Here is a 25,357-nt window from a genome sequence, read left to right on the forward strand (position 1 = left end):
CAACGCATCGGCGCGTGTTCGCTTCCCTCCTCCTACCTTTTTCTTCCTCCAACTACTCCCCGAGCAGACAATGACGATGGACTCTACTGAACTCGAGGCCCTCGACCCAGTCTACGTCGCAGAGACACTCTCCAAACCACCCTTCGTCCAGATCTCGGGCGTCGCCAACGTGCGCGACCTCGGCTCCTATCCCTCTTCCACTCCCGGCAAGATGATCAAACCGGGATACGCATTTCGCGCGGCAGAAATATCCTCAGTCACGCCAGAAGGTACGTTTACTCCTACCATCCCGAAATGCATATGGCCCACTGACGAGGGACACCAGGCATTGAACAGATGAAAGCACTCGGTATCACCATCATCTTCGACCTCCGCTCCGACCCAGAGATGAAGAAATACAACACCCCAATACCAACCATCGATGGCATAGACGTGCTGCACAACCCCGTGTTCAAGACGGCGGACTACAGCCCAGAGACAATGGCCGAGTGCGTACGTGCTGCCGCATCAGCTGCTGGCGTCGCTGCTGCTTACTCACTCTGGCCATTTTCCTTACTTTGTGCGCTACCTGCCTGTACAGGCGGTATGATCTGTATGCCTTGGCGACCACAGATGTGAGTAGTGCAAACATCAAACCGACTTCACTCCAGGACTGACGAGAATCCAGGCATTCATGAAACTCTACTCCCAAATCCTCAACAAAGGCGGAGCCTCCTTCAACCGCATCTTCAGACACATCCTCTCAAACCCCGACTCCCCCTTCATATTCCACTGCACCGGTACGCTCGATCCCCACCACCTCACCCTCTCACCCATCCTCACAAAACCCATGCATTCATTAACAATCAGCTGGCAAAGACCGCACAGGCATCGTCGCAGCCCTCATACTAAAGGTACGCACAACCCCGAGGGTCTAGGGTATACCCCGAAACTGACTTATACACGCATCGATCAGCTATGCGGCGTGAGCGATGACGCCATAGCGCACGACTATGCCCTCACTCGCGTCGGCCGCGAACCGGACCGCGAAAAAGTCCTCAAGCGCCTGTCCAATGAACCGCGCTTCGCGTCAGACTCAAGGGCAGCTCTTCGTATGCTCTCGTCACGGTGCGTTCAGACATTCGAAATAGTTCCAATTGTTGATTGATGACCTGTCAATGACAGAGACGAGACGATGCGCGCGTTCCTCGCCATGTTAGAGCGCGACTACGGCGGCGTCGAGGCATACCTCGAGAAGACGGTCGGCCTCCCCCCAGACGAGATCAACACGATAAGGGAGAATCTGCTAGTCCAGGCAAGTCCTGAAAGCAGGCTATGAGAGAATGGTATCATGCAATATATAGTGCTCTGTTCGTTCAAGCCAGGTCGTACCATCGTCGTAACTGTCATCATAAGCCAATGTCCACCCATATCCCTCAACTCCAACAACAACCCAGCCAACTTCACCCCGCACACATTCCGCCTACATACATATCCCTTCCATCCACCGTAATTATAGTGCAATCTGTTCCGGCATGGTGTAATCATAATATAAATACAATCCACTTCCACCAAACCGCATCCCAGCGTCGTAGTCTTGATCATCTGAACACCCGACTTGAGCTTGAGTGTCGAGCCATGGCCAACAACGGAGTCACCAGATGCATTACCAGCACCTACTTCCTCGCAAGCCCAAGCGTCCCCCGCCTCGTCTGCGCCTGTGCCTGCCTCTGCTGCGCCTGCAACGACCCGCCCAGCGGACTCCCCTGCGGCGGCGGACTGCTCGACCCGCCCGACCCCGATCCCGTCACCGTGCCCGTTCCCGACACCGACCCGGTCTCTCTCATCAGCGTCGACGCCAACAACCCTGTCTGCCTCGCCCTCGGATTCAACGGGGACAACACCGACCTTCCCCCACCCCCACCCCCGCCTTGCTGCTGCTGCCCCTGGCCCTGCCCCTGCTGCCCAGCACCCTCCCCGCCAGCCGACATCTTCCTCCTCATCCCAGGCCTCGACCCACCACCATCACGATCGCGCTGCGCCCCCTCCGCCCTCCCACCACCGCCACTCGCATTGCTCTCCGACGACAACAGCCCGCCGAACGCAGCAGACGACGCGTCCGAGCCGAGCGCGAGGCGCCGCGCCTTCTCGTGGCGCAGCTGCACGGATCGGAAGTGCGAGAGCAGCTCCTGCCACTTGATCTCTTCCCGCCCGGACACCTTGGATCGCGAGGAGATCTGGCCGCCTACAGCCCTGTGCGTGTGCGTGTCCGAAACCAAGAACCAAAAGTGAAACAAAACAAAACAAAGGCATGTGTCAGCGCTCGTGCTCAGCATTTGTGATATCCCCATCTCCAAAATCCATCATCGGATGGATGGACGGAAGAATGGATAGATGGGGCAGAGTTCGTACAAGACACGTACCCTTTCGGCGCAATGTGCAAAAACCCAGCCGAGTTGACAGCGCTGAGGCGGTTCCGTAGCGACACGAACGCCGAGCTCTGCGGGAGCAGCATCAACAGGCCGTACAGACACTTGAACAGGTACGGGTATCGCTCCGGCTCGAGGAGCTGCAGGCGCAGATCTGTGCGTTTACCGCAAATGTAACATATCCGGCATCAGCATCAGCGCAGAACATCAAAACGTGTGTTGCTCGAGGGAAGTGGGATGGACGCGTGGATAGCAACGGGGAATGGAGGACTCACACGTGAAAATAGGCGACTCAATAAGCTGCACCAGCTTGTCGATTTGGACGAGCATGGCCACTGTAATCTCGAGATCCGCGCTACATGCATAACCCCAAGCCAGCCGCAAGTGAGAACACGATCAAAAAGAACACAGGCATATCGCACGCACAAGATGGATAGCAAATTAGAAGCATGCTCATACGCTTGGGCCAGCAGACACAGGGAGAAGACGGCCACCGCGTTGTGACACCACGAGCGGTACAGGGTCGTAAACAATGCTTGTCCATCAGACTGTTGTTGATGGAAGTGAGCACAGGTCCTTTTTTTTGCGAGATCAATGAAACAATATGGGCTTACCCGAGTCTCGAGGCTCTTCAGTCGCCTCCGGAACTCGGCGAGCTCGGGTGAGGTGATTAGGATCATGTTCAGCTTCTGCACGATATCGCTCGCAAACTCCAAATCCTATGTTCTACTGTCAGTTTGATGATATCGCAGCAGGTCCAAGTGCTCACCTCTTCCTTCTCCAATATCTCCGCAAACGTCTTGTATATGCGTTCAGTGTTCAGATTTAGACACAGCTGTCGAATAATGAGGCTCCCGCGCGCTTCCAAGAGCTTGCGATCCGTGCTGAAAAGCCCAAGAAGGTTCATCATGAACACCTTGAAGTAACCCTCCTCCGAGCTCGACGATATCTGAGCGAGAAGCTGCAGATCATGCTTAATGACCTCCTCGGAAGAATCCGAAAGCGTTTTGAGTAGCGCAGGAAAGGTTCCGTCGTCCATCGCCAAAATCTACACAACCAATCCACATCACTTCAGTCAGCACAAGCTCCCTTCACTTCCAAATCCTGGCAAACGCACCTTCTTCGGCGCCTTCTGATGCAACATTATCAGCCACTTGAGCGCAGCGACCCGCGTCTGCTCGTGCTCGCTCAAGAACTGTACCGTCAGCTCAGTGACCGTCGCCTGGTAATCAAACAAATCCGGCTCCTCGGGCGGCGGCGGTGGCATCGGTGGCGGCACACTCTGCGCATCGCGTTGCTGAGCGACGGGCGTCGGCGCGTTAGGCGGGTTCGCCGCGCCGCCTGGAGCACTCGCTGATGAAAGACGGGACTGGGGACGACTCGGGCTCGGCGCACCTGCACTTGCTGCGGGGGTGCCGTTAGGCATCTCGGATAAGCTCGACTGAGTTCCGACGCGGGATCGCTGCGTGAGCGGCGCGGTCGTCTTGTCCGACGACGCGTTCGACGACGTCGACTGCGACTGCGCGTCCGTCGTCGTCGTCTCAGGAGAGGTCGTCTCCCTCGGTGGTTGCAAGATGTTTGCTGACTGCTTCGATGGTGGCCCCGTCCCCTGGGTTGGCGAGCTCGCCTGATCGCGAGACACGGAGGGCGTGATCTTCTCCGCTGTCGCGCGGCGCGACGAAGCGTCAGCTGGAGAAGGGAGATTCTGGACTACGCTGGAGAGGAGCTTGTTCGTCCGGATGGCTGCTGTCTGAATCATGGGCGCATGGTGGGCGAGGTTGGGGAGGATGGCAGGGATAAGGCGCGGGGTGAAGGGGACCATGACTTCGGATGTGAAGTCGAGGAACTCGGCCAACCATGAAAGTGCGGTCGACTGTTGGATCTCGTCGTCTGGATGTTTGGCGGTATTAGATAAAGGTATGGATAGTGTACGCATCACCTACGTTGAACGTCTAGCTGCTCTATGAGAATCTCAACGATAGCGGCATAGTCGATATGGACGCCCTGTCCAGGTAACCAGGCTTGGGAGTGCGATGAGCGATAGGTATGCGGACAGGGAACCCCACTCACCCCCAGTCCTCTTGATCTCCTTCTCCACAAGCGGTTCCTCTTTAAATGGGTTGCCCCCATCCACCTCGCCCGACGTTGCGTTCTCTGGGATAAAAAGCGCACGTTCCGAATGCGACATGGTGATGTCCGGAAGCTTATCTTTCTCAGTCTCTCTTCGTCGCTGCTCATAAGGCTCATGATGCTCATCGATCTTCTGTTGGATCGCGCTGACCTCCCGTATCTCTTGGAGGAAACCAGCAAGGATGTTCTCGGTGGCAGTGCGCACGTCGGCGGTGGGGTCGGACATGTACTTACTAGAGATAGCCAGCGTCAGTATCATTCAGAGATGCGTAACGACAAGGAAAATTTTTGCTCACAAGAGACCATCTAGGAACTCGGGCAGATACGAAACCAGCTCCAGCTCAGGGACGGAGTCGAGAACGGTAATCCACGATACGAGGAAGCTTCTAGTGAATGGGCTAAGGACGTATATGCGATCCTGGAGGAGGGGGATGAAATGGGCAAGGGAGAACGCTCGTTTCTGCTTGTAGCTGTATCCATCTGCAGAAGGGTCGCCGGGGTATGGTACGAGTACGCTTTGCTCCTCCTGGGACATGCGATCGCGGACCTTCTCCGTCTCCGGGTACTGCGGAATGTACACTGACGCTGTCTCCGCCACGATGTCCTTCAAAAGCCGATCCAGCAGCTCGGCCCCGTTCTTGACAGACATTTCTGAGTCGGCAGCAAGCTGTTAATATGAGGATGAGAGAGCGGAGAAGCGTGATGTTGGGACGCACCTTGCTCAGCGCGTCAAATATGGGGTTGAAGAACACCAAGACCTCTCCCTTCGACACCTTCGCGATGTTATACAGACACTCCGCGGAGAAGTAGCGTATCCGGTTTTCGGGGTCGGTGAAGCAGGCGAGAACGGGTTCGATAAACTTGTCCATGAACGGTGCAATGTCGACCCCGAGCGCGATAGCCGTCCCAGCGAGACCGATGAGACCGCCGTTCCGAATGTGAAGGGGGTTGACTGCGTTGCTGAACATGTCAACGAGCTGCTCGATTATCTGGTTGATACGACGCTGGTCTCCTTGTAAATGGCATTCTCGAATCTGTCTGGGCGAAAGCGTTGGTGAACATGGAGGAGGCTACAGGATGAACACAAACTTCTCAAGTTCAAGTGCTGCTGCCTTCCGTTTCTCGTAGATCTTATCGACGAGCTGCTTTGAAACAGCAGAGTCTAATAGAAAGGCTGAGCATCGATCATAGAAACATGCTGGTCAGACTCACCCATGGTCGTGATCTACTCAACGTCGGCGAGTGACGCGCATGTACGAGCGGGGCGGGTCAGAGGTCAGCTCGGCAAATTCCGAACTGCACAGGCTTTTCGCAACTGGAGCATCGCAACGCGTCGTCATCCGTACATCCTTACACTCACCACATTCGTCTCCTGTTGACCAAACCAATATCCGGCTTTCGTTCACGCATGATACGCTGCAGGCTCAAATCTCAAGCTGGCTTAGATGGAGTGTACAAGCCAGGTCGCACGCGTATAGTCGGCTTTCGCTCTAAAACTCCTGAAGAAACCACTGAAGAAACCAGAACGTTCGAATGAATCATGTTCCAAGTTAGTATCCTCCACTGCTTATATTATTTCTGCCACTTCTGATACAAGGAGCTTGACTATCGTCTTAGATGATATACCCGTGGAACGATGCTGTCATTGCTCTGGGCCGTTACTGGGCTGTGGTCAAACTCTATGCATGAGCCTGCTGACTTTGTATCGCAGTCTTCCTCCGCACATGGACGCATGTTCAAAGTTCTAAAAGCGCTTGTAAAGCGTTACAACCCGCACATAGGTCAGGGGACCATAAATAAACGCCAAACGCATATTCGCCTTTGTGCGAGGGCTGCTCACATCCTAGATAGAGGTCAGCCCTTGTCACGGTGAAACACGGTCCGTTCCACTGCAGTCTACATTTTATGCGAAGTGCCAGCAAATGCTACCTAGCGCCATCTCCGATGCACACGCAATGCCTGGCGGTGAGTCTCGCGAGTGTCAAGCCCCACAGATGAGCCCGATATTGTCGGTCCGAGCGTAACCAGGGAGTCGGGGGCCGTCCGAGGCGTGGAATCCCGAACTTAGTTGCTTGCCGCCGGCCCATGATCACTCCACCATGACGATCGTCAGCGCTTCAGTACTAACCCAATTCCTGTCGTCCAGCCCATTGGGCATTTAGATGTCGCGTGCCGCATTGAGATGTTTTAGGCTCGTATGGACGAGTAGCCTATCGCGCCCTCGTGTTTACCGCGTAGCGCATCACCGGCAGCGCCGAAACTGCCATCGATCTGGCTGGCATCAGGATGGGGTTGCAAAGCCAAGCCCGAATGAACGGATTTTTTACGTACATACTTGCCGCCCAATTTTAGCGCACACCGCCGGGCGCTGATGTTGAAGTGGCAGAAAACAGGCAAGTTCAAGCCCTCTCGACGTCAATCTGACATTAATGAAGGAACCAACCCCACAGTAAACCTTGGTTCTTCTGGCGTGACCACAATCACCCAGCCCACGGGTTGGCCTAAATTCAGTCACAAACGGTGTTTTTATCAGGTTTCTGCCTCACAGGGACAATCGGCTTGGCAAAAGGGCCCGCGGCATGTGGGTAACATCAGCCACCGGGCCCTTGAAACACCACTCTTCCCGCCATCAAAAAGGAGAGCTGTGCTGACAATGACACGCTCCTCCCTGTGGCCCATCCCCTTTGGTTTCTCCACGGCGCACGCGGCGTTGATGCAGATCACTTAAGTAAAGCTTCTCGACCAGGCTCGTCCTGCCGACTTCCCCCCTCCGCCCCCGCCATGGGCGCTTCCAACATCATATTCTCCATCTTTTCACTTCTTGGTTTTGTATTAATAGCGCCTCAAGCTTTATGCCGTTATGAATGTACGTTTTCTCACTTCGTGTAGTGACCCTCGGCGCTGAGAAGGTCCCGCGATGCAGCATGGAACACTGGCTCGGTTTTGTACATTGGTTGGACGAGTGTGATGTGCATCACGCTCGGGATCAACGCCATCATATGGAATGGCAACTACACGGACTGGTCGCCGATCTGGTGTGATATCTGTACGTGTTCCACTTTCGTTCGTGTTTCACTGTGAAACTTAATTACGTATGTGGTAAAGCATCGCGAATCATCATAGCTGGTCTAGTCGGGATACCAGCCTCCACTCTCTGCATCAATCGCCGACTATACCAGATCCTATCCCTGCAGTATCGTCGGAGGGTGAGCTTTACGCACTCGGCATGTTGATCGCTATCCTGATGGAGGCGCAGCCGGCTCTGAACGTGGTGTGCGACCTGTGCATCGGCCTTGGACTTCCTGCTTTGGTCATCGTTCTATGTGAATCTCGTTTCCTCTTTGACATCCAAGCTAGAGTTGACAATGGAATAGACTATACGGTACAGGAGTACCGGTATCTACTCGTTGAGGACATCGGTTGCTGGTATGCCACGGTAGACTGGACTCTGGTGGTACCGCTAAACATCCTATGGGCACCCATGACTACTATCGCGTCCTTGTCGTACTCTTGTAAGCAAACAATACTCGGCGCTCGTATGCTGGTGACTCACTAGGGATCTGATTTCTAGGTCTCGCCATTCGTGAAGCTCGCTTCCGGAAGGCAGAGCTCGAGTTTGTCTTATCATCCGAAAGCCGAAGTCTGTGCTCGAGACGACTCACTAGGCTCATCCTCTTGTCGATCATCCAAGACGTCTATCAACTTCTCCTCACCATTATATGTTTCCTCTCTGCCATCCCCCAATTCGATCATACGCCTTGGCCAGGGTGGGACGCCGCGCATGAAAACGTTACTCAAGTGTACACTTACAACGCTTCTGCGTGGCAGGAGCTCTGCTGGGACGCTGTTGCACTCTACTCGGCACAATGGCTATGGGTTTTTCATGCTTTCGCTTTCGTCATACTGGTTGGCTCCGCACGGGAGGCGTACCGATCGTACGCTCTGCCATTCACAGTCGCCTTACGTCGTCTGGGCTTGGCTCCGCCGGAGCGCCCACCTGTGACTCCTACCATCGCCATCACGATGGACAAATTCCCGAAAGGTCAAAAGATGTACGTCTGGTGTACCTTCCTCTTTTGATCTTTCCTTGATCTGATTCTATGGGCACAATCAGACCCAGTTTCCAGGACCTCGCTGACGATGCTTACCACGACAACGGCGGGCTGACATGTGCAACGGAAATGACGGACATCGCATATCTTTCCTTCGGCTCCGTGCGACCACCACAGCAGCAGCCAGCCGAGAACGAGGAGGGGAATGGGAGGAGTAGTGCCTCGTTGCTTTCGGGTGGGACTGTGGTATCTGAGGATGATGACACGTTAGCTCATGCCTGATCAGGAATATAGATGTCGCCTTGATTACGCCATGATAGGTCAGGACAATTCGACGTTTGAACGTAAATGTATCAAACCTGACATCTCGTTGCAGGCACGTAGCACGCATGTACATTTAACACGCACATTACATTCAGTTATTACAAGCCTAGGAAGGCTATCCGCCCACGACTTACGCGCACGTGTGAATGTGATGCCTCGTGCAGATCGACCTGGCGTAACGTGCGACAGTGAGCTTTGCCATCTTGATGATCAGAGCCACACAGATGCGACAGTGAGAAGGTAGCACAGAGTGAAGGTGCCGGTATACTTTCTGACAGCCGACGAACGGCGCGGTCGACTCAATGGACAAGTTATGGGACATATGCAGAAATGTACGTTTCAGCACCTCATTGCAGTGGGACCCTCCTGGCGATAATGTCTTGTTCTACAAAACGTTGGCTGACATCGAGCATCTAAATTGCGGTGACGTATCGCTTTGACTATCCAAACGTGTTCTCCGAGCCTGAATTGGCGCTAACTCCATCTTTTCTTGTCATCAATCGAGATAGGAGGAGACGGCCTTCGATCCGACATGATCAGGAATAGGCAAGATGGTTTCGCATTCTCCAAGTTCCTCCACGTTTCTCTTCATGTGCACTTTATCCGCGCAGAGAAAGAATACATATCTGCGCTTACGCTCTTACAAGAACAGATAGACGATTTGCGGACAGCATAGAAGATACTTTGAGCCCCGTGAACCGTGCGCTATTTCTTTACTCGACCTAGTATATGATACGGCGGTACGTCAACCCACACGGGATCTTTGTGATGATCGACATATTGGTCTCATGAGCAAAACCGTCGACTGTGTACCAGATATTACCCCCGTCGTGTGTTCTTCAGGGCCTGCCGATATGTTTGAGATAAGGGGAACGCAGCCTCCTTGTTCCAACGCCACATGAAACCAACCACGCTGGGTGAGTGTCTTGTCCGGACCTTTTCTCCTAGGAATTTATAATTGACGGCTTGTATTCCCCGCTTGTTCCATGCTCACATTTCCTGATGGCTGTTCCTAACCTTGTGCTCTCAGCTTTCTGTTTCTTAGGATGCGTTCTTATGGCATCGCAGCTTTGCCAGAGGTATCAGGGTGAGTGATCCAATCATTGCTCGCAACTTCCATAACGCCGCGTGCGTTGTGTAGCATGGAACGCGGGGTCAGTTGCCTACATACTATGGACTGGGATCATGTGTTTCAGTCTCGCCGTCAATTCCATTGTATGGAACGGCAACATAGATGATTCGGCACCGGTCTGGTGTAACATTTGTGAGCTTTAGAATCGTTGTTTTATGGCATTAATATTCCTTACTTCAATCGCGCTGTCAACGATTGACAGCTTCGCGCCTCTTGGTTGCCGGCCCTGTGGCAATTCCGGCAGCAACATTGTGTATTAACCGTAGGTTGCACCAGATTTTGATACTGAAGTACAAACGAACTCAGGTAAGCAAACATTGTCGATGTCCCCTACAAAATCACACTATTGATCATTTACCTCGTTTTAGCTCATTGGCAATATGGCGACAGACATGTCGATTTGCATCGGGCTTCCGGGGATGTCTATATTAGCATGTGCGTCCGTCGAAAGGACCATTTAAGTCTACTGATATCTCAAGCAGACTACGTGGTTCAGACCAACCGATATGCGATACTACAGGATATTGGCTGCTATGCTGCCGTCGGACCCTACAACGCCAATGTGCCTTCCATCTATGCATTGCCACTAATGTTGACGATAGCATCCACAATATATTCTTGTGAGTGAGTGACGTAGTCTTTGACACGGGCTACTTCATCTGAGCTAATAACCTCTTAAGGTTTGGCAATACGAGCAGCCTGCAATCAGCGTCCTGTTCTTGCACAGGTCTTGGCATTGGACGGCAGTCGGTCGCTAACAGCGACACGCTTCCAAAAACTAATCATCCTATCCTTTACCCAAGCAATATTTCAGTCCTTCTTTTCGATCTCGACGCTCGTAGTGTCCATTCCGCAATCTCAGACAGGGTTTTGGCCTGGGTGGGCCTTAGTCCACGCCAATATGACACAAGTAGAGTTTGAGCCTCCGTCGGTTTGGGGAAACACCGCATGGTCTATAGCATCCGTATACCTCTTTCAGTGGACATACGTCGTGCATGCGTTTTGCTACTTTGTCTTATTAGGCTTTACACCAGAGGCAAAGGTTTCGTATTGGCAACTTTTTCACCATCTTGGAGCTCTACGTCCTTTCCAACGCGAGGAAGATGGCATGAAAGTTGCGATGCCCACGAATATCAACAAGCAAACCTTCAGGTACGTGCAGTGCATCTCTGACCGCACGAATCTAGTGTTCCATCTCAGCCCAGAACGAGGATTGGTGATACAACACTCACGAGCTTGGCTTCAATATTGTTCTGGTCCTTTGGCTCTGCCAGAGCACCATCGGTAAATGGACCAGGAGATAGCGATTCAGATCAACTCGAGCGGGCAGTTCACGCGGATGGCCTATCTCTCAGTTCATTCGACGAAACGAAGCTAACCCAAGAGAGAGAGACTGGTGCCAGCTTGGTATCAGGGGTGTCTGCTGTACGCTCAGATATGGTAGGCTGTGTCCTTGGCTCATCAGGAGAAGATGTAAATTAGATATGGTACAAGTGTTCGTTGATATAGTGGCTTTCGTTTATGTTCATTCGAGGATCCGTTACATGATGCGGGTATTGTAGATTTGAATATGCTTGGCTAGGAGTATTTCCCAATCCGAGAGTGGAACATTCTCATCCGTTGAGTCCATTCTGCTACCAAGAATATTACGTTCCAATGATGCAACCCTGAATGCTCCCCGATAATGCAGTGATAGAACGCAGTAGGAGATTGCACAGGATTCTGGTGGGCGGACTTTCGGCAACGGCCGCAACTGGTCCTGCACTGGCACATGCCGCGAAGAACATTTCCGCGAGCGATAACTTAGTAGTACATGTGTGCACTCCTCGACCAACCGTTCTACCGTCAGTAGCCAGGAGGAGACATGGAACGCCAGTCTACATTTACCTAGCTTACTATGAGTATCCATGCTCCTTAAGATACAGCCAACTCGGAGCACAGATCTCATCAGCGCCACCGAATCGGTCTTGTGGAGCTTGTGGAGGTACCGAGTTGCTGCGCTCTTCCACAGCCCAGACCACGCATACACCACACATCGACCCACCGCTTTCGGCTGTGGGATCTCAAACGAGGCGGTTTCCCCCGTATCCTCGGGCTTATAAATTCGAGGTTCGAGTACCGCAAAGCCTCTTTGTGATGCTTTCAACGCTCATATCGCGCGTACCCATATGCCGGCGCCTAACTTGGTCGTATCCGCATTTTCATTCTTGGGTTTTGTCCTTATGGTGTCTCAAGGCTGTCAGAGGTATCAAGGTTAGAATTTCATCTTTGATCTGTCTTCGTCACCATCTCACTCGCTGTGTTTCCAGCGTGGAACACCGGTTCAGTTCTGTACATCTTTTGGACAGGTGTTTTGTGCATTGTGGTGGCTGTTAATGCCGTCGGTTGGAACAACACCATCGCGAACTTTGCACCTGTATGGTGTGATTTAAGTAGGTTCTTGCATATAGATGCGTATCTCATCCCTGTCACTTGCCAAAGCTGACCGTATATCATGACTACTAAGCTTCTCGACTCATTATTGGAGGAGCTGTTGCAATTCCGGGAGCGACGCTATGCATCAATCGTCGATTGAATCAAATATTAAAGCTACAATATCAGAGAGACCGTGTAGGGACAGCCATCTCAATTCCGCGTGATGAACGAATAACCTTTTGGCAGAGTTTTCACAATGCATTTGTAGACGCTTGCATTGGTCTTGGCTTCCCCGCACTGGCCATACTGCTCTGTAACGGTTCACTCCAGTCTGTACGCACGGATATTGCTCATCTATAATCAGATTATGTGGTGCAACAATACCGTTTCGCGATAGTGGAGGACGTTGGCTGTTATCCGGCCATTTGAAATTGGAAAGCCAGCATCCTCTTATATGCTATATGGCCTCTGCTTGCCACAGCTGGCTCATTGTTTTATTCTGGTAGGAAAAGCCGATACCTTTGAGAGCGCTCATTGAAACCTTTTTAGCCGTGGCTATCCGAGAAGCTCGCGCACAACTCGGCGTGCTTCAGAACATCCTGACTTCTAGGTCCGATGATAAGCACCTAACATCTAGACGTTTCCACAACCTAGTCATCCTATGCCTCGTACAAAACGCATATCAACTACTAGTATCCACCTACAGGCTGGTTACTTTCGTTCCTCAAAGCGGCGCGTATGCGTTTTGGCCCGGTTGGCAAGCGGTTCACATGAATGTGACTCGAGCTGCTGTTTGGACAGCGACCAATGAAACGCGAAGCGACACTCCCTTCGGGGTGCAATATAATTGGGAAGATTCACCTTGGAGCGCTCTCAGCTTTTACTTTTTTCAATGGACATACGTGATCCACGCGCTCTTTTATTTTGCTTTGCTTGGGTTCACGGACGAAGCCAAAGAATCCTATCGTCGGGTGTTATTCCTGAATCCATTCTCCCACTCAAATTCATCTGCAGCAAATGTACATGTGACAAGCCCTGACTTTGACCAGATGTCTCTCAGGTGCGCTCTGATATTAATATTACATAGTTTTCGCGCAATGCACTCATAGATGATTCAGTGATCCCGCTCAGTTCCAAGCACGTACTACCAGTACTACGATCACTAGCTTAGCATCTATGCTCTTTTTATCGTTCGGCTCTGTACGACCGGCTACTGGAGCACCGGTACACAGAACGCCACACGAGCTTGAACAAGCAGCTGATTGTGACATCGACGCGGACGTTGTGTCACTTGATTCTTGTGATGGTGTCAAATCGGATCACCTATTACGCCAGGATGCTCATGCATCCTCGTTAAACTCAAAGCTACCTAAAGAGAAGGGAGGAAAGTCAGATTGGCTGTTGGGTAAATAAACAGTATATTGGGATGAACATGGCGACAAACAAATACTTTATTTCCAATATTTTCGATGTCTTATGATCCAATGATCGAATCTTAGATAACTTAGACTAGGTCCAATAATGTAGACCCTAATTCTCTCTTGGTTCTGTTCCTAAAGTTTTGATTTGACTACTCTCTTCTCAGTACGCAAACAGACTTGAACAGCGGAAGTACCCGCCACATGATAACACGAAGGGAGTGCGAGTACACTTGCCAAAGCAGAAACAATTATGTTTAATAATTGCGCATGCAACCTTCGACCCGACATTGACCTGACATAAGGAAAACAAATAGGTTGATCTTAGTATTAGAGTGGAAGTCGCTGGAGAGACTCAGTACGGACACTACTGTCAAATCCCATACTCCACAATTCACCATCAGCTAAAGGTAAAGGATATATGGACCTCTAATTATCAGGCGGCGTCTCACCCGCGCTAGATAAGACAGATATAGCTTTGCTGAATATTATTTTCGGTGATATCTAATCAAAGAGTCTGTGCTAAACATCATGTGTATGAATCCTTGTAGGCTTATATACACACCAAGATTCATATTAAGGTGATGTAAGTGTAGTTGTTACTTGCAAACTCGTGGTTCTATCTGTAGGTTTCTGATTACTGCCTGTGCTCAGATGTTTCATTGGGTACTCAGAGTATTTGCATAATTTACGTCGTATTTAAATGCTTTGTTGTTGTACACCGAGAAACCGTGATAATCCTCGTTATCAGATAAGTAGTCCATTCGCTTTGTTATACAGGTCTTTGGTCTATGAGCGTATATTAACACCAGAAGCCCTGCATTTCACGGTAGCACGCGAGTCACCACTGCTATGATGAGATTGGCACAGCTCTACCCAATGTCAAACAGATCTGGATTTCTAGTTTCAGTGGTCCATAGAGGTATATATCTCACCTTGACATGATATCAAGGCTGTGGCCAATGCCAATGCTCCACAGCTTCTCTCGTTGGATGTGCATGTGGCATCACACCGAGCTGAGAGAAACTCGGTGTTGATCGAAGCGTAAGCTTAGCTTGGAGCATGCGTCGGGGTCTTCCCGAATAAAAGGATACAGCACTGGCGAAAATCTGTCCGACAGCTTTCCGGGGAATGATCGAGGTGTTGTTCTTATATTATATGAATGAACGACTCCGACGAAGAATTGTATGTCGAATCGTACAGAATGCAGTGACTTCGTTCTATTTTCATATTGTGATGGCGGACCCTATGCAAGTTGCCGCTTTGGACCAAGCTTGGACTCATGGTTTCGGATCCTTCCGTTCGCCGAGCCGTATGGCCTGATGGACCCAAATAACGCAGGCGCAGTCTCTCTCTACTATCACATCAGGCGGAACATGTTATTACACATATTGCTATACTCACCCAGTGATATATAGCTTTGGTTCGTGAGTTCGAGTTACATCCTTGTGCATCTGCCTTCGCCAATGTACGTGACTGTCCATGGCGGCCCCTAGCCTTATCGCGTCTGTGTTCTCTTTTCTTGGTTTTATTCTCATTACGTCTCAGCTTGGCCAAAAATACCAAGGTTCATTTCAACTAATTTGCTGTCCTATTTTATCGCTGACATATTCTTTGCGGCACCACCTTCGTTAACAGCATGGAACATTGGATCAGTGTTGTACATAGTCTGGACTAGCATCATGTGCCTCACAGTGGCCATAAATGCAATTGTGTGGAATGACAACGTTGGAGACTGGGCACCCTTTTGGTGTGATATCTGTGCGCGTGTTATTCTGTGAGATGGGTGGCTATTAGTGCTAACCGCTGTTATTAGCTTCCCATCTTATGGTTGGTGGTACTGTTTCTGTTCCCGCTGCAACACTGTGCATAAATCAACGCCTGTATCAAATATTGACCCTGAAATATCAGCGAAAACATGTTTGAGTCCATCTCACTTCTATTTCTTGTCGCTTGTTGACTGACTATCACGAGAGGCCGTTTTCGTTGCAGCTACAGATATCTTCATAGGTCTTGGTGTTCCAGCATTGTTAATAATCTTTTGTATGTCATATGGTATATGTTATTCATATTCAGCTATTAAACCCGTCTTGTGTAGATTATGTTGCCCAAGCAAATCGATATTGGATTATAGAGAATATTGGCTGTTATCCAGCAGGCTCAAGTTACTGGATTAGCACCCTGCTGATAGGCTCATTGCCACTGGTGGCTACGATTGCATCATCGATATATTCTGGTCAGTGTCTCAGCGGCGACGTTGCCAGCCTTGTTCACCATCTCATTAGCTCTTGCAATTCGACTCGCAATCAAGCAGCGCCATGCACTAGAGCAGGTTTTGTCTTCTGACAATCGCCGTCTGACAGCAACACGTTTTCGGAATCTTATCGTACTCTCTTTGGTTCAAAACATTTATCAGTTGGCTGTTTCGCTCTTTAATCTCATCCCTAGCTCCATCGATATGAAGGACATAACGTTTTGGCCTGGTTGGAAAACTGTTCACCAAGAGATATCTTCCGTCGGGATATGGTATGCACGCAATGTAGACGTAGTCCAATCTCCCTTGATAGCAACAGATTGGCAAGGTAATTCTGACGCTGCCGTCGGTCTCTATATATCTCAATGGCAATATGCATTCCACGCACTCTTCTACTTTGCCTTACTCGGCTTTACCTACGAAGCCAAGGAGTCCTATTATCGCTTTCTCAGCTTCTTCTTTCCCAGCCTCCATTTTCATCGGGCTCCAAAGGAGTCTAGCTCGGCTTTGGTGAGCTCGGGTGAAAAGACCAAATCTGTTAGGTACGCTCTGCTTCTTGAAATCAACTGGATGTATCACTCACGAGCTGCTCAGCATTGCACTTACGAGCGTTCCGCAGTCACGGAGGACCAACATTACGTTAAGCAGTTTGGCTTCCATGGCGTTCCTATCGTTTGGGTCCACTCGTCCTCTGGCTCCGACAGCGTCCTCGAACAGAAGTCCCAGCGAGCTCGAGCAAGGTGCCAACAGCGACACGCATGCCGTTTCTCTGGATCCTGTTCGGGAGACAAAAATTACCAGAGCCAGCGATGAATCCTCCGATATCGCAGTGCCAACTGCAGCATGCTCTACCACGCGAAAGGAGAAAGCAGACAAAATACTAGGCCGAGAAGTACCGAGGTTCGTATGAACGGGTTATGGACGGTAGTGGTCATTGTCATTCGTCAAACTCTATTTCTGGCTATTATTACTTGTATCAAGGTCTATGTCTTAATCATTGTCTAGGTTAGCGCGTCGTACCTGCTGTATTTTATTTTCGTATAATTTAATCCCCGTATCTCTACCCACATCACATCCGTGCAGCTAGTAGCTGCACTGCATTCGGATAAAACCAAACGAACTCGAACAAGGAACTAGTACTTGTTCCCTCTCATTTCCCACTTCAATCGGCTCCCTTCAAGACATAGAGCTTTCGAGAGATAACTCGTCAAACACAATCGTATTGTAAGCCGTGATTACGTTAAGGATCTCGAAATTACGTACTCAGTACTGTACAGGACATTAGCCACGGTATATAGTCTGTGTACTTTGATATGTTAATGTTTACGCGATTGCCCTTCGGGCTACTCTCCTGCCCGGGACAAGCCGCGCTCGTACTGTGTCGGCGAGATCCAGCGACTCGAATTCCAACAAAACACCCGCGGGACGGGAAAAAAGGCATCCAGGGTTTTGGGTCGAAATGCCCCAGATTCGGGTAAGAGATATAGTGGTTACTGTCACTTTCAAAGCGTGTTATTTGCTGTATTATTTTAAAACCTTGAGGTCACGGTCAGAGCATCGCATCGGTTCTACTACGCTACCCCCCACTGTATTGCTAATGGTTTATTTACTTAAGCTTCCTGGCACCTGAATTCCTTTTCACTATCCACCATACAAGGCTATAACTTATTTACGCACGTGGAATGATATGGATGCTCACGGTATCTCGTTGGTTTAATATATTCCTTGACGTTTCAGTCTCCAATCACCGGTCCAGCCGTGCATCCCAACCTCACGTGAGGTACCACTGCCATAATCCTGGCGTAAACCTACTTGCTTTCACTCAAAGTCCGAATGTATGCCCTGCGTTAGTGACAAACAGCTCTCCCTGACTCGACTTCGAGGCTGCAGTCAATGCCGATGCTCCACAGCTGTTGTTGATGGACGTGTACGCAACATCAGCTTGATCTCCCATGCGTCGGGGTCTTTCCGAACAGAAGGGGATAGCACTGGCAAAAATCTGTCCAACACCTTTTCGGAGAATCCGTGACGAGCATGTGGTCGAGGTGTTCTTCTTCTTGTTATCGTATGTCAAAACGTTCGGAATGCAATGACACGTTCTATTTTCATATTGTGATGGCGGATCCTATGAAAATTGCCGCTTTGGACCAAGCTTGGACTCATGTTCTCGAGTCCTTCCGTTCACTGAGCTGTATGGAAGCCTGCCAAGCTACCAAGGCCTGATGGGCTCAAACAACGAAGGCGCAGCCTCCCTCTGCCATTACATCAGGCGGAACTTGTTATCGCGCGAATTGCTGTGCCAATCGAGTGGTATATAGCTTTGGTTCGTGAGTGCAAGTTACACCCTCGTGCATCTGCCTTCGCCAATGTACGTAATTGTCCATGGCAGCCCCTAGCATTATCGTGTCTGTATTCTCTTTCCTGGGTTTTTTTCTCATTACTTCCCAGCTTGGCCAAAACTACCAAGGTATGTCTGATTAGTATGCTGCCATGATACATCGCTCACGTATTCCTTTGCAATGTCAATACATCTCCCAGCATGGAACACTGGATCAGTTTTGTATATTATTTGGACTAGCGTCATGTGTCTAGCGGTAGCCGTCAATGCTCTTGTATGGAATGATAACACTGAAAACTGGGCACCTGTGTGGTGTGATATTTGTGAGTACTAGTGATATTCGGTACATTCGACTATCGGAGTTGAAACACTGGTGTTTAGCTTCCCGTCTCATTATTGCTAGCACGGTTGCCATTCCAGCCGCCACATTGTGCATAAATCGACGCCTATATCAGATATTGACCCTGAAATATCAGAGAAAATCTGTACGAACGCGCTCTCCTTCCTCTCCGTTGATTAGCTAAATTTCACACCAGACTGTGTATATTGTAACTGCAGATGTCTGCATGGGCGTTGTTGTCCCGATATTGTCTATAATTCTCTGTATGCCTCTTGGAGAGCCTTAATGTTGAACCCGTCATTGACTTTGCCTTGGCAGACTATGTTTCCCAAATAATCCGCTATGAAATCGTAGAAAATATTGGTTGTTATCCAGCAGCTGGAGATTTTCAGGCTGCGATCTTGTTGGTTTCCGCCTGTCCGCTGATTATTACAATTACCTCATCAGTTTACTCGGGTAAGCAATCCGCCATGACCTTGGCAGTATCATTGACCACCTCATTAGCTCTTGCGATCCGGATCGCCATCAAGCAACGCCAGATTCTGGAGCAGGTTTTATCTTCTGACAGTCGTCGACTGACAGCAAAACGTTTCCGAAACCTTATCATACTCTCTTTGATTCAAAATTTTTATCAGCTGGCTGTTTCTCTCTTCAATCTTGTCCCTACCGTGATCGGCATGAACGAAACACCATTTTGGCCTGGATGGCAAACTGTTCACCAAAATATGTCTTCTGTCTTGCTAGTGTATTCACGAAATGGGACCGCGGAACAGGCACAGTATCCTTGGGTGTTTATGGATTGGCAAGGAGATATCGAAAATGCCATTAGTTTTTATACGGTGCAATGGTCATATGTGTTTCACGCACTTATCTACTTTGCCTTACTCGGTTTTACCTACGAAGCCAAAGAGTCTTATTATCGTTTTCTCAGCTTCTTCTTCCCCATCTCCCCCTTCCATCACACTCTAAAGGAGTCTAGCCCGGCTTTGGTGAGCTCGGACGAAAATACAAAGTCGATCAGGTGAGCTCTGGTTCTTAAATTCGACTGGATGTATCATTCACGAGCTGCTCAGCATTGCACTTACAAGTGTTCCACGGTCTCGGAGGACCAACGTTACACTGAGCAGCTTGGCTTCCATGGCGTTCCTATCATTTGGATCCATTCGTCCTCCGGCTCCAACGTCCTCAAACAGAAGTCCCAGCGAACTTGAGCAAGGGGCTAATAGCGATACTCATGCTGTTTCCCTGCCAGTGGCTCCCGTTCAAGAAACAAAAACTACCAGCGCTAGCGACGAATCTTGCGATATTGGAGTGCCAGCTGCTGCATGCTCTACCACGCGAAAGGAGAAAGCGGACAAAGTATTGGGTCGGGAGGCACCGAGGTTCGTATGATCGGGATATGAACGGTAGCGGTCATTGTCATTTGTCAAATTCTACTTTTAGCTGTTATCATCTATCTAAAGGTCTATGTCTTACTTATTCTCTAGGCTATAGCGCGTCGTACCTTTTGTATTTTATTTTCGCATAATTATAGCACTTTGCAAAGCGCTGGCCAGCTATCTAATCCCCGCATCTCCACCCACATCACGGCCTACATCAATCCCCCATTCATCTATATCCCAACCCCACAGCATCGCGGGACCCAGTGGCCCAACGCTGTGCGCACTGCGAACTAAAATATCAAAAACCGCTTCTTCGATCACGTTCCTCCGACATCAATGGGGGGCTACGCTAACTGTGAGAAGTCATCTCCGCACGCAAGCGCCCGCGTTTCATCATCGCGATAAGTACACGTAAGTATATATATCTCGCAAGCGGCAGCGGCGAAACGTTTCCCCCTCCGTCAGGCTCTTTCCCTCTTGATGCCGTGTTCCTGGCCCTATTCCATATATACGCAATGCCAGCTTACAACCTGGCCGCGTCCGTGTTCTCTTTCCTCGGGTTTGTTCTGATTGCGTCCCAGCTGGGGCAGAGATATCAAGGTGAGGACTGATGCCCGTGCCTGTCTTTTCGGGGCTGTTGTTGTTGTTGTTGAGATTTAAACGCTGTGCCGCATCTAGCATGGAACACGGGTTCCGTCTTGTACATTGTATGGACGGGTGTGCTGTGCCTTACCGCCGCTATCAATGCTGCCGTATGGAACAAGAGCGTTTCCGTCCAAACGTCCTCTGCTGTGTGGTGTGATATTTGTGCGTGTCGGGATATGCCGTGCCGAGGACATCAGGCTGACGTGACGGTCCCCCCTAGCTTCCCGCCTCATTCTGGGGGGCAGCGTCGCCATTCCTGCGGCGACTCTGTGTATAAACCGGCGCCTGCACCAGATACTCACGCTGAGGTATCAAAGACATCGCGTATGCATATTCAATCTGCTATAATCCTCTGAGTCACGATCATCTCATAGCGCTTAACATCCTTATTAGTGTGTCCTGAATGTGGCCACAGATACTTGCATTGGGCTCGGTATCCCCGCTCTGGTGATAGGAACGTGTACGTACATTGGTTATGCACGCATTTAAACCTTTCTGAGCTCAGAATAGATTCTGTGATCCAGCACTATCGTTTCTTTCTTGTGGAAAACATTGGGTGCTACCCATCGGTCGGTCCATGGCTAGCCAGCATTCCGTTAAATCTGGTGTGGCCGTTGCTGGTCACGATTATTTCGGTGGTCTACTCTGGTGAGGGTTATTCCAACAGATGTTGAAAGCGTGTGTGTTGTGTCAACTTTCGCAATCAGTTTTTGCAATACGCGCGGCGATCAGGCAAAGAAACAAGTTTGAACACAACCTGACAGGGAACAATCGCCTACCAACAGCACATCGTTCCAGAAACCTAATGATCCTTTGCCTGATACAGAACGTCTATCAGCTAGTGGTCTCCATAATTAATCTGATAAGCATGGTACCTCAGGGCACAAGCGAAACGGGAAGCTTTTGGCCGGGGTGGACAACGGTGCACGCAAACTCAAGTCATGTCTCTTCGTGGCTAGCACGGCCGGTTCCTTCCACAATCGCTGCTCAGATTTCTCCCTGGACGCGCACGGATTGGCAAGGAAATCCATGGGTGGCTCTATCGATGTACTTGTTTGAATGGACTTATGTCGTCCATGCGCTGTTCTACTTTGCCTTGCTTGGCTTCACCCGCGAGGCCAAAACCTCGTACGCCCGGATGTTCCGATTATTCAGGTTGAGCCAGTCGCGTCAGTCCATGGAAGGGTCCAGCACGACAATCGTGCCCTCCGACGTCGACAAGCAAATAACCAGGTACGCTTCCAAGCGCCGAAGTTCGGATGCACGCTTCTAACAGTGAGAACAGTGACACGTCCCAGGGGCGTCCGCGCACCCGCACAGCGACGCGGACAGCGAGCAGCTTGGCGTCCATGCTGTTTCTGTCGTTTGGTTCCGTACGGCCAGCGCCTGGGGCAGCGGGGGACCGAAGTCCGAATGCACTCGAGCAGGCAGGTGACCGTGAGCCGGATGATGGAGATGGGATATCACTGGACACGCTTGGTGACGGCAGCAAGCTCTCCGGAGATAGCTGCGAGGGTCCGGAGGCGCTGGCGAGGCTGCCGGCGGTGTCGGTTGGAGAGCGGCGAGGGGGGAAGCTAGATAGAGTGCTGGGCAGATCGCCATCGGCAGCCGAGATAACATAAAGATAGCACGAAACATGGTTAAGATTGTGGGGGTCTCTTGCAAGATAGCAGCGTTGAGCTGGAGTGAGTGAGGTCGCGAGTTGAGTGAGCACGTTGTGAGAAGAAAAGAAGGAGGCAAGAGAGTCATGATGTTACTGGTGCCGAGGAGTGCCGACCCAAAAATCCGAGAATAGCAGACTGTCTAGGATTCGCCAAGGACTAGACGCGCTCGTCACTCGTTTACTTTATCACCAGCAGGCTCTTGGTCTCTCAGTCACTCCCTTTCCCTCCCATTCGCTTCTGTCTCACTGGAGACGCTGGTCTCACCTCCAGGTCCGCTTAAGACGCCCCGTTGACGACCATTCCACGCTTCTCTGTTTCCTTGTTGCTCTGAGCTTGACGCCAGCTGCCTTTCCTCTTTCCTGTAACTTCAATGGCTCCTGGTTTTCTAGAAAAGTGCGTAACACCTAAACGTGTTCTACCCTGCGACTTACACCACACGAAGGCGTCTCTCAAGATTTGTGGAACGAAGGTCGAGCTGTGTCAGCTCACAGCCCACCAACACCGTCACAGACCGCCTGAATGCGGTTTTCGCCTCCAACAAAACAGGCCAGGTCCTCTCCCTATGTCCCAACCAGCAGTATTACATCACGGAGCCCATCGCCTTCACCGCACCCAACCAGGAGATTAGTACGCAGGGGTACCCAACCGACAACTCGAGAGCGACCCTCGTCGTCAGCGGAGCAATCGTCAACCTGACAGGGCACACCGTCGCCGTCGAGGGAAGCTGCTTGAACTGCAACGGAGTCAAACTGCGAAACGTGCAGGTGCGTTCTCCCCCTGCCCACTTCCTGTGCAGCCCCTGTGCCTCAACCCGTGCCCTTCTCAACGCCTCTCACACGTTGCGCCTCTCCACCTCCAATCCCGTCTAGATCAACGGAACGCGGCTCGGCGGCCTCCCCGTCGCGGGCGGCGCCAACATCGAGATGGGCGGCCCGAACGCGAACCAGCTCATTGAGTACGTGCACTCGTACGACCCGCGCGGGTGGTCGTGTCTCCACGTCTCGGAGGGGTACGATAACTGCACCGGCGCCGTCGTGCAGTACAACGAGATCGGCCCCGCGGGCGCGGCGGAGTGGGACCAGTGGGCGGACGGCATCAGCGTCGCGTGCATGAACAGCCAGGTCAAGGGCAATCTCGTCAATAACCCCACGGACGGGGGGATCGTGCTGTTTGGGAGCCCTGGAACGCGGGTGGAGAATAATACGATTTGGGCGCAGACGGTGAGTGCTCCTTCAATCATTCATTTCGTGGCTTTCCTTGGTTTGCTTGGGTTCTTGGCCGGCGCTTTTGGTTGCGACAGTGTGTTTGTGCGTGTGCTCACGAAGTCGCCCTCTTTTTTTGTATTGTTTTGTATAGCAACCTCTGCTCGGTGGAATTAATCTCGTCGATGTGGTACCCTTTGGTGGGGACTTCAACGGCGTGGTCGTCACCAACAACACCATCGCGGGCGGCTTCGCGACCACGCCCAACAACGGCTCGTCGCGGTACGGCGAGAACCCGAACGATGTTCTCATCAAGTATGTCATTTCTTCCCGCAATGACGTATACACAGTCTGTTAGAATCGTCGCTGACACGCGCCCTCGCGCACTGGCAGAATCGGAATCGCGATCGGCCCGCGCGTGTGGTTCGGCGGCAAATACAACAACAACGTGAGCACCGGCGGAACCGTGATCAACAACGAGATCACCGGCGCGCTCACGTACGGCATCGCGATGGCGTCCGCGACGAACTTCACGGTCGAGAACAACTTCCTGCACACGAACTACTCGTTCATCGGCACGAAAGGGCCGAACTGCAGCACGAGCGTCGCCCCGCCGACACCGTTCCTCTTCGACCTGACGAACGTGAACACGAGCAGCGTACAAGGCGCGTTCGCGAATAACAGCGCGAGCTACCTCGTGTGTATGGTTCCCCCGCCGGTCTCGGACGCGATATGGCCGTTCGGCGGGGACCCGACCGCCACGGACGGGACGCCGCCGGTGCCGCCGCCCGAGCCGAATGTGGCGCGGCCGGCGGCGCATGGGATCAGGGAGAGCGGGGGCGATATTGCTGGGATTGTGGTGGGCACGTTGGGCGGGGTGGCGGTTGTTGCTGCTGCTGCGTATGTGATTCGGAGGTGGGCGATTAGGCGCGCGGTGCGGAACCAGAAGCTGCGGCCGATGTAATTGTCGTCTTCGTCGTCGTTGTTATGGTCTTCGGCTCAGTTGGATTTGGCGGGGTGGACGCGCCCCACGCTGCTCCACACGCGCGTGCCACTCGGTGATAGACGATTCTTATTCCCCGACCAACACAACGCTATGCTTATCGGAACAACCTCGTGGAACAGTGAAGGCGACGGGACGCGTAAAGGACGCATATACTTACGGTTTATCTCTGCTGGATTCTGGAATTTGCTCAACATACTATCTCCATAGAGTCGACCTTGTCGACCTCGCGAACGCGCCATATTACGCTCTACACACGCGCACTCCCCCGGTTACCCTTTTTTCCCGCTGTTTCAGTTCATCATGCCGCATTGACCTTACTTATCACCTTCATCGTCATCGTCATCTATCTCTTCCCTATCTAACCATCATCTGGCACAATCCATACCTGCGCCTCCTCATATCCCGTATCCCGCTAGCACCACGGCACGGAAGCCTTTACATTTTTTTTCCATCGATGTCGTGCGTACGCATGCACTGTACTTTTATCTCTTTATTGCGTTATCCTCGTTTTCTTGTTTTCTCGTTTGTTTCGTTGTTTATTGTAGGGTCTTGGGATAAGACTGCATCTCGCACGCGCATCGTAGAGCTGGAATGATTCGGCAATCACATCGCTATCCTAGACATGTTTCTTGCGTGAGCGTATGACC

The 25,357-nt window shown here is 51.2% G+C and overlaps 7 protein-coding genes across 7 annotated transcripts; 6 read left to right on the plus strand and 1 right to left on the minus strand.

The window, feature by feature from the left end:
• Nucleotides 1-76: 76 nt before the first annotated feature.
• On the plus strand, nucleotides 77-1,306 carry CONPUDRAFT_43480 (uncharacterized protein; the record flags this gene model as incomplete). Its single annotated transcript, XM_007775110.1, has 7 exons — nucleotides 77-269; nucleotides 326-488; nucleotides 581-614; nucleotides 668-779; nucleotides 850-893; nucleotides 956-1,107; nucleotides 1,165-1,306. Coding segments are annotated over 7 exons (840 nt in total), but the record flags the coding sequence as incomplete, so codon positions are not given.
• Nucleotides 1,249-5,768, minus strand: CONPUDRAFT_111205 (ARM repeat-containing protein). The gene is made up of 13 exons (XM_007775368.1): nucleotides 5,751-5,768; nucleotides 5,628-5,700; nucleotides 5,255-5,576; nucleotides 4,835-5,205; nucleotides 4,479-4,771; nucleotides 4,352-4,429; nucleotides 3,526-4,298; nucleotides 3,178-3,456; nucleotides 3,023-3,127; nucleotides 2,835-2,956; nucleotides 2,684-2,763; nucleotides 2,403-2,562; nucleotides 1,249-2,232 (listed from the first exon to the last, which is right to left on the minus strand). Exons 1-13 carry the CDS (start codon nucleotides 5,752-5,754, stop codon nucleotides 1,656-1,658), a joined length of 3,237 nt encoding a protein of 1,078 aa, XP_007773558.1. The 5' UTR covers nucleotides 5,755-5,768; the 3' UTR covers nucleotides 1,249-1,655.
• Nucleotides 5,769-6,834: 1,066 nt separating this feature from the next.
• Nucleotides 6,835-8,777, plus strand: CONPUDRAFT_130887 (fungal pheromone STE3G-protein-coupled receptor). Its single transcript, XM_007775369.1, has 7 exons — nucleotides 6,835-6,931; nucleotides 6,989-7,404; nucleotides 7,462-7,584; nucleotides 7,644-7,744; nucleotides 7,795-7,861; nucleotides 7,913-8,050; nucleotides 8,110-8,777. The coding sequence occupies exons 2-7, from the start codon at nucleotides 7,320-7,322 to the stop codon at nucleotides 8,616-8,618; spliced, it is 1,023 nt and encodes a 340-aa protein (XP_007773559.1). The 5' UTR covers nucleotides 6,835-6,931; nucleotides 6,989-7,319; the 3' UTR covers nucleotides 8,619-8,777.
• A 1,277-nt stretch (nucleotides 8,778-10,054) lies between these two features.
• On the plus strand, nucleotides 10,055-11,097 carry CONPUDRAFT_41783 (fungal pheromone STE3G-protein-coupled receptor; the record flags this gene model as incomplete). Its single annotated transcript, XM_007775109.1, has 4 exons — nucleotides 10,055-10,178; nucleotides 10,249-10,407; nucleotides 10,529-10,666; nucleotides 10,727-11,097. Coding segments are annotated over 4 exons (792 nt in total), but the record flags the coding sequence as incomplete, so codon positions are not given.
• Nucleotides 11,098-12,366: 1,269 nt separating this feature from the next.
• CONPUDRAFT_130891 (STE3-domain-containing protein) lies at nucleotides 12,367-13,467 on the plus strand (the record flags this gene model as incomplete). Its single annotated transcript, XM_007775370.1, has 4 exons — nucleotides 12,367-12,478; nucleotides 12,553-12,774; nucleotides 12,826-12,963; nucleotides 13,011-13,467. Coding segments are annotated over 3 exons (399 nt in total), but the record flags the coding sequence as incomplete, so codon positions are not given.
• Nucleotides 13,468-18,652: 5,185 nt separating this feature from the next.
• On the plus strand, nucleotides 18,653-22,486 carry CONPUDRAFT_130897 (STE3-domain-containing protein; the record flags this gene model as incomplete). The annotated part of the gene is made up of 6 exons (XM_007775371.1): nucleotides 18,653-18,794; nucleotides 21,059-21,162; nucleotides 21,232-21,298; nucleotides 21,349-21,486; nucleotides 21,546-22,071; nucleotides 22,124-22,486. The coding sequence occupies 6 exons, from the start codon at nucleotides 18,653-18,655 to the stop codon at nucleotides 22,458-22,460; spliced, it is 1,314 nt and encodes a 437-aa protein (XP_007773561.1). The 3' UTR covers nucleotides 22,461-22,486.
• Nucleotides 22,487-22,672: 186 nt separating this feature from the next.
• Nucleotides 22,673-25,330, plus strand: CONPUDRAFT_139719 (uncharacterized protein). The gene is made up of 5 exons (XM_007775372.1): nucleotides 22,673-22,895; nucleotides 22,945-23,266; nucleotides 23,372-23,722; nucleotides 23,859-24,019; nucleotides 24,098-25,330. Exons 1-5 carry the CDS (start codon nucleotides 22,873-22,875, stop codon nucleotides 24,666-24,668), a joined length of 1,428 nt encoding a protein of 475 aa, XP_007773562.1. The 5' UTR covers nucleotides 22,673-22,872; the 3' UTR covers nucleotides 24,669-25,330.
• The last annotated feature ends 27 nt before the right edge of the window (nucleotides 25,331-25,357 follow it).

This window comes from Coniophora puteana (genome assembly GCF_000271625.1).
Source record: "Coniophora puteana RWD-64-598 SS2 unplaced genomic scaffold CONPUscaffold_14, whole genome shotgun sequence".
Lineage (NCBI taxonomy): Eukaryota > Fungi > Basidiomycota > Agaricomycetes > Boletales > Coniophoraceae > Coniophora > Coniophora puteana.

Excerpts from the sequence above, each read along its gene's own strand:
- CONPUDRAFT_139719 (XM_007775372.1), top strand. The coding sequence starts at position 22,873 with ATGGCTCCTGGTTTTCTAGAAAA. Across the intron at positions 22,896-22,944 it reads GCTCCTGGTTTTCTAGAAAA|GCGTCTCTCAAGATTTGTGG; the intron begins GTGCGTAACACC and ends CACCACACGAAG. Across the intron at positions 23,267-23,371 it reads TCAAACTGCGAAACGTGCAG|ATCAACGGAACGCGGCTCGG; the intron begins GTGCGTTCTCCC and ends AATCCCGTCTAG.
- CONPUDRAFT_130887 (XM_007775369.1), top strand. The coding sequence starts at position 7,320 with ATGGGCGCTTCCAACATCATATTCTCCATCTTTTCACTTCTTGGTTTT. Across the intron at positions 7,585-7,643 it reads GCCGATCTGGTGTGATATCT|CATCGCGAATCATCATAGCT; the intron begins GTACGTGTTCCA and ends TATGTGGTAAAG. Across the intron at positions 7,862-7,912 it reads TGCTTTGGTCATCGTTCTAT|ACTATACGGTACAGGAGTAC; the intron begins GTGAATCTCGTT and ends ACAATGGAATAG.
- CONPUDRAFT_111205 (XM_007775368.1), bottom strand. Across the intron at positions 4,772-4,834 it reads GAGTTCCTAGATGGTCTCTT|TAAGTACATGTCCGACCCCA; the intron begins GTGAGCAAAAAT and ends GGCTATCTCTAG. Across the intron at positions 2,233-2,402 it reads TTGCACATTGCGCCGAAAGG|GGCTGTAGGCGGCCAGATCT; the intron begins GTACGTGTCTTG and ends GCACACGCACAG.